Genomic DNA, 7,500 nt, shown 5'->3' with positions numbered 1-7,500 from the left:
CCAGGAGGATAGGCCTACTCCCTTCAGTCTGGTTTCTCTGGAGGTTTCTACCAGGAGAATAGGCCTTACTTCAGTCTGGTTCCTCAGGAGGCTTCTACCAGGAGAATAGGCCTCGTCCTTCAGTCTGGTTTCTCTGGAGGTTTCTACCAGGAGGATAGGCCTCGTCCTTCAGTCTGGTTTCTCTGGAAGTTTCTACCAGGAGGATAGGCCTCTCCTTCAGTCTGGTTTCTCTGGAGGTTTCTACCAGGAGAATAGGCCTCCTCTTCAGTCTGGTTTCTCAGAGATTTCTAGCAGGAGAACAGGCCTCCTCCTCCCCTCAGTCTGGTTTCTCTAGGAGGTTTCTACCAGGAGGATAGGCCTCCTCTTCAGTCTGGTTTCTCAGGAGGTTTCTACCAGGAGGATAGGCCTCGTTCTTCAGTCTGGTTTCTCAGGAGGTTTTTCCTTGCCACTGTTTGATGTCTAGACAGGGTTAGTTACAGTGCCTTGCAAAAGTATTCGGCCCCCTTGAACTTTGCGACCTTTTGCCACATTTCAGGCTTGAAACATAAAGATATAAAACTGTATTTTTTTTGTGAAGAATCAACAACAAGTGGGACACAATCATGAAGTGGAACGACATTTATTGGATATTTCAAACTTTTTTAACAAATCAAAAACTGAAAAATTGGGCGTGCAAAATTATTCAGCCCCTTTACTTTCAGTGCAGCAAACTCTCTCCAGAAGTTCAGTGAGGATCTCTGAATGATCCAATGTTGACCTAAATGACTAATGATGATAAATACAATCCACCTGTGTGTAATCAAGACTCCGTATAAATGCACCTGCACTGTGATAGTCTCAGAGGTCCGTTAAAAGCGCAGAGAGCATCATGAAGAACAAGGAACACACCAGGCAGGTCCGAGATACTGTTGTGAAGAAGTTTAAAGCCGGATTTGGATACAAAAAGATTTCCCAAGCTTTAAACATCCCAAGGAGCACTGTGCAAGCGATAATATTGAAATGGAAGGAGTATCAGACCACTGCAAATCTACCAAGACCTGGCCGTCCCTCTAAACTTTCAGCTCATACAAGGAGAAGACTGATCAGAGATGCAGCCAGAGGCCCATGATCACTCTGGATGAACTGCAGAGATCTACAGCTGAGGTGGGAGACTCTGTCCATAGGACAACAATCAGTCGTATATTGCACAAATCTGGCCTTTATGGAAGAGTGGCAAGAAGAAAGCCATTTCTTAAAGATATCCATAAAAAGTGTTGTTTAAAGTTTGCCACAAGCCACCTGGGAGACACACCAAACATGTGGAAGAAGGTGCTCTGGTCAGATGAAACCAAAATTGAACTTTTTGGCAACAATGCAAAACGTTATGTTTGGCGTAAAAGCAACACAGCTCATCACCTGAACACACCATCCCCACTGTCAAACATGGTGGTGGCAGCATCATGGTTTGGGCCTGCTTTTCTTCAGCAGGGACAGGGAAGATGGTTACAATTGATGGGAAGATGGATGGAGCCAAATACAGGACCATTCTGGAAGAAAACCTGATGGAGTCTGCAAAAGACCTGAGACTGGGACAGAGATTTGTCTTCCAACAAGACAATGATCCAAAACATAAAGCAAAATCTACAATGGAATGGTTCAAAAATAAACATATCCAGGTGTTAGAATGGCCAAGTCAAAGTCCAGACCTGAATCCAATCGAGAATCTGTGGAAAGAACTGAAAACTGCTGTTCACAAATGCTCTCCATCCAACCTCACTGAGCTCGGGGCTGTTTTGCAAGGAGGAATGGGAAAAAATGTCAGTCTCTCGATGTGCAAAACTGATAGAGACATACCCCAAGCGACTTACAGCTGTAATCACAGCAAAAGGTGGCGCTACAAAGTATTAACTTAAGGGGGCTGAATAATTTTGCACGCCCAATTTTTCAGTTTTTGATTTGTTAAAAAAGTTTGAAATATCCAATAAATGTCGTTCCACTTGATGTTGATTCTTCACAAAAAAATACAGTTTTATATCTTTATGTTTGAAGCCTGAAATGTGGCAAAAGGTCGCAAAGTTCAAGGGGGCCGAATACTTTCGCAAGGCACTGTATGCACTTTGTGACAACTGATATAAAAAGATCTTTAGAAATACATTAGATTAATCTAGTTCAACAGCTCTAGATTTATTAGAGGCTAAAGAGAAGCAAACTCGAAGCCCGTTTTACCCGTACCTGGCCACAAATCTATTTGACGAATATATAAAAATGGACCTGTATCACCTTGTCCATATTAATCCTCTCCGACCAAGTGACCACTCATCAAATGTTAAAATAGAACCAGATCAGTCTTTCTCTAAAGCGCTCGCTCCTCATATAGAACATATTGAATATTTAAAATGTCTTCATCAACATGGTTGGCGATATTAACCCTGTCCTCTGTGTCGGGAGGGGGAAGACAGTATAACAGTCCATTGCACTGGGGGGACAAACCAGAAGAAAACAGACATGACTAAACAGTAACAAAATGAAAACATATCAGACATTTAGCAATACAAAAGAATGTTTAAAATGTTTAATGTTTTTGGTAAATATATTGGACGGGGTACATGACTATAGAGGGAACGTGTACTGTAATAAGGAACGCAGTCACATGATACAAGGCTCAGAATGGTAGACCATCCATTCATAAGGCTCAGAATGGTAGACCATCCATCCACAAGGCTCAGAATGGTAGACCATCCATCCACAAGGCTCAGAATGGTAGACCATCCATTCATAAGGCTCAGAATGGTAGACCATCCATTCATAAGGCTCAGAATGGTAGACCATCCATTCATAAGGCTCAGAATGGTAGACCATCCATTCATAAGGCTCAGAATGGTAGACCATCCATCCACAAGGCTCAGAATGGTAGACCATCCATCCACAAGGCTCAGAATGGTAGACCATCCATCCACAAGGCTCAGAATGGTAGACCATCCATCCACAAGGCTCAGAATGGTAGACCATCCATCCACAAGGCTCAGAATGGTAGACCATCCATCCACAAGGCTCAGAATGGTAGACCATCCATTCATAAGGCTCAGAATGGTAGACCATCCATCCACAAGGCTCAGAATGGTAGACCATCCATCCACAAGGCTCAGAATGGTAGACCATCCATTCATAAGGCTCAGAATGGTAGACCATCCATTCATAAGGCTCAGAATGGTAGACCATCCATTCATAAGGCTCAGAATGGTAGACCATCCATTCATAAGGCTCAGAATGGTAGACCATCCATTCATAAGGCTCAGAATGGTAGACCATCCATCCACAAGGCTCAGAATGGTAGACCATCCATCCACAAGGCTCAGAATGGTAGACCATCCATCCACAAGGCTCAGAATGGTAGACCATCCATCCACAAGGCTCAGAATGGTAGACCATCCATCCACAAGGCTCAGAATGGTAGACCATCCATCCACAAGGCTCAGAATGGTAGACCATCCATCCACAAGGCTCAGAATGGTAGACCATCCATTCATAAGGCTCAGAATGGTAGACCATCCATCCACAAGGCTCAGAATGGTAGACCATCCATCCACAAGGCTCAGAATGGTAGACCATCCATTCATAAGGCTCAGAATGGTAGACCATCCATTCACAAGGCTCAGAATGGTAGACCATCCATCCACAAGGCTCAGAATGGTAGACCATCCATCCACAAGGCTCAGAATGGTAGACCATCCATCCACAAGGCTCAGAATGGTAGACCATCCATCCACAAGGCTCAGAATGGTAGACCATCCATCCACAAGGCTCAGAATGGTAGACCATCCATCCACAAGGCTCAGAATGGTAGACCATCCATTCATAAGGCTCAGAATGGTAGACCATCCATTCATAAGGCTCAGAATGGTAGACCATCGACTCATAAGGCTCAGAATGGTAGACCATCGACTCATAAGGCTCAGAATGGCCAAGCACATACTAGAAGTTTTTAAAGGGGAGAATTCTCTCTCTACAGTAGTGAAAGACATAATCATGATATGGAATAAATATATTCATTAACTCAATAGCTATTAATTGTAATACAGTGACGCTGGCTTGTATATACTCCTAGTCCTGCACTCCATATATCTCCATAACGCTATAATATACTGTCTATAGTCCTAGTCCTGCACTCCATATATCTCCATAACGCTATAATATACTGTCTATAGTCCTAGTCCTGCACTCCATATATCTCCATAACGCTATAATATACTGTCTATAGTCCTAGTCCTGCACTCCATATATCTCTATAATGCTATAATATACTGTATATTACCATAGAGACAAGCATGTTACTAATATTATAATATACTGTATATTACCAGAGACAAGCATGATATGTTACTAATATTATAATATACTGTATATTACCATAGAGACAAGCATGTTACTAATATTATAATATACTGTATATTACCATAGAGACAAGCATGATATGTTACCATTATAATATACTGTATATTACCATAGAGACAAGCATGTTACTAATATTATAATATACTGTATATTACCATAGAGACAAGCATGTTACTAATATTATAATATACTGTATTACCATAGAGACAAGCATGATACTAATATTATAATATACTGTATATTACCATAGAGACAAGCATGTTACTAATATTATAATATACTGTATATTACCATAGAGACAAGCATGATATGTTACTAATATTATAATATACTGTATATTACCATAGAGACAAGCATGATATGTTACTAATATTATAATATACTGTATATTACCATAGAGACAAGCATGTTACTAATATTATAATATACTGTATTACCATAGAGACAAGCATGTTACTAATATTATAATATACTGTATATTACCATAGAGACAAGCATGTTACTAATATTATAATATACTGTATATTACCAATGAGACAAGCATGTTACTAATATTATAATATACTGTATATTACCATAGAGACAAGCATGATATGTTACCATTATAATATACTGTATATTACCATAGAGACAAGCATGTTACTAATATTATAATATACTGTATATTACCATAGAGACAAGCATGTTACTAATATTATAATATACTGTATATTACCATAGAGACAAGCATGTTACTAATATTATAATATACTGTATATTACCAGAGAGACAAGCATGTTACTAATATTATAATATACCGTATATTACCATAGAGACAAGCATGATATGTTACTAATATTATAATATACTGTATATTACCATAGAGACAAGCATGATATGTTACCATTATAATATACTGTATATTACCATAGAGACAAGCATGTTACTAATATTTCAGCTCTTGTCTGAATTAAATGTAAATAGACAGTATAAATCACGATTTAACATTCAGATGACACGGTGTTGTGCTGCCAAAAATATCCCAGGGGACAGTTTTGATTCCCAATCTAGTAATACAGTATTTTCCTGCTGAGCTTTTGCTCTGACATATAAATGGCAACATTCTATTCAGGACAAAACATTCATTTCTTTCAGAGTCAAATCTCACATTTTCCATCTGCTTGAGCTTCTGTCGTGAAGGTGTTTCAAAGTGTGTCTTTGGCATCAGTGTTAAAATCTTCACATTTTATATCTTCTAACTACCTTCCATCTCTCTTCATATCTAACTACCTCCCATCTCTCCCCATTAACCTGATTCTCCAGTATCTAACTACCTCCCATCTCTCCTCATATCCCCTCGTTAACCTGATTCTCCAGTATCTAACTACCTCCCATCTCTCCCCATTAACCTGATTCTCCAGTATCTAACTACCTCCCATCTCTCCCCATTAACCTGATTCTCCAGTATCTAACTACCTCCCATCTCTCCCCATTAACCTGATTCTCCAGTATCTAACTACCTCCCATCTCTCCTCATATCCCACCGTTAACCTGATTCTCCAGTATCTAACTACCTCCCATCTCTCCCCGTTAACCTGATTCTCCAGTATCTAACTACCTCCCATCTCTCCCCATTAACCTGATTCTCCAGTATCTAACTACCTCCCGTCTCTCCCCATTAACCTGATTCTCCAGTATCTAACTACCTCCCATCTCTCCTCATTAACCTGATTCTCCAGTATCTAACTACCTCCCATCTCTCCCCATTAACCTGATTCTCCAGTATCTAACTACCTCCCGTCTCTCCCCATTAACCTGATTCTCCAGTATCTAACTACCTCCCGTCTCTCCCCATTAACCTGATTCTCCAGTATCTAACTACCTCCCATCTCTCCTCATATCCCACCGTTAACCTGATTTTCCAGTATCTACCTCCAATCTCTCCTCATATCTAACTACCTCCCATCTCTCCCCATTAACCTAATTATCCAGTATCTAACTACCTCCAATCTCTCCTCATATCTAACTACCTCCCATCTCTCCCCATTAACCTAATCATCTTGGCCATGTTCTGTTATAATCTCCACCCGGCACAGCCAGAAGAGGACTGGCCACCCCACATAGCCTGGTTCCTCTCTAGGTTTCTTCCTAGGTTTTGGCCTTTCTAGGGAGTTTTTCCTAGCCACCGTGCTTCTACACCTGCATTGCTTGCTGTTTGGGGTTTTAGGCTGGGTTTCTGTACAGCACTTTGAGATATCAGCTGATGTACGAAGGGCTATATAAATAAATTTGATTTGATTTGATTTAATTATCCAGTATCTAACTACCTCCCGTCTCTCCCCATTAACCTGATTCTCCAGTATCTAACTACCTCCAATCGCTCCTCATATCCCCTCGTTACCCTGATTCTCCAGTATCTAACTACCCCCATTAACCTGATTCTCCAGTATCTAACTACCCCCCATTAACCTGATTCTCCAGTATCTAACTACCTCCCATATCCCCACCATTGACGCTTATCTGTCAGACTTGATTGGTTTGTGTGAAAGAACAAGGATCTCTGAAGTTCTTGGTCCTTCACAGGATCACACAGCTTGACCTGGCCGATTCACTGAGGAGAGAACGAAGAAGAACGTGAAAAAATGTGTTGCTCACCTCTGCTCTATATCAGGGTAATTACACTGTAATAACATCAGGATAGAGTGTTCTAGTTCCTCTGCTCTATATCAGGGTAATTACACTGTAATAACATCAGGATAGAGGGGACAGAGGGTTCTAGTTCCTCTGCTCTATATCAGGGTAATTACACTGTAATAACATCAGGATAGAGGGGACAGAGGGTTCTAGTTCCTCTGCTCTATATCAGGGTAATTACACTGTAATAACATCAGGATAGAGTGGACAGAGGGTTCTAGTTCCTCTGCTCTATATCAGGGTAATTACACTGTAATAACATCAGGATAGAGGGGACAGAGGGTTCTAGTTCCTCTGCTCTATATCAGAATATTTCATTCATTTAGATCTAGGACGTGTTATTTTAGTGTTCCCTTTATTTTTTTGAGCAGTAATTAATATATATATATATATATATATAACCCACCTCTGAACGACAGCATTATCATATATATATATATATCCTTCCTGTTTGGC

The 7,500-nt window shown here is 40.4% G+C and overlaps 2 protein-coding genes across 18 annotated transcripts in view; both read right to left on the bottom strand.

The window, feature by feature from the left end:
• Positions 1-2,537: 2,537 nt before the first annotated feature.
• Positions 2,538-4,471, bottom strand: LOC121844736. The gene is made up of 2 exons (XM_042315176.1): positions 3,916-4,471; positions 2,538-3,885 (listed from the first exon to the last, which is right to left on the bottom strand). The coding sequence occupies exons 1-2, from the start codon at positions 3,916-3,918 to the stop codon at positions 2,626-2,628; spliced, it is 1,263 nt and encodes a 420-aa protein (XP_042171110.1). The 5' UTR covers positions 3,919-4,471; the 3' UTR covers positions 2,538-2,625.
• Positions 4,472-4,794: 323 nt separating this feature from the next.
• The window catches only part of arhgef39 (Rho guanine nucleotide exchange factor (GEF) 39), a 91,028-nt gene continuing 88,322 nt past the window's right edge, over positions 4,795-7,500 (bottom strand). Inside the window, exons 10-13 of one of the 17 annotated variants that reach the window (XM_042315159.1) lie at positions 6,678-6,961; positions 6,233-6,353; positions 6,078-6,188; positions 5,818-5,945 (exon numbers count right to left, since the gene is read on the bottom strand). In XM_042315159.1, the coding sequence (XP_042171093.1) occupies positions 6,928-6,961 (34 nt within the window). In that variant the 3' untranslated portion in view covers positions 5,818-5,945; positions 6,078-6,188; positions 6,233-6,353; positions 6,678-6,927. Of the gene's footprint in view, positions 5,739-5,817; positions 6,057-6,077; positions 6,354-6,677; positions 6,962-7,500 lie in introns of those variants that run through there. The other 16 variants (XM_042315167.1, XM_042315165.1, XM_042315166.1 and 13 more) reach the window with 16 other exon arrangements.

The sequence above is a fragment of the Oncorhynchus tshawytscha genome, unplaced genomic scaffold (genome assembly GCF_018296145.1).
Source record: "Oncorhynchus tshawytscha isolate Ot180627B unplaced genomic scaffold, Otsh_v2.0 Un_contig_4752_pilon_pilon, whole genome shotgun sequence".
NCBI lineage: Eukaryota > Metazoa > Chordata > Actinopteri > Salmoniformes > Salmonidae > Oncorhynchus > Oncorhynchus tshawytscha.
The sequence above is the reverse complement of the archived record's forward strand: the minus strand, read 5'-3'. Positions and strand labels throughout refer to the sequence as shown.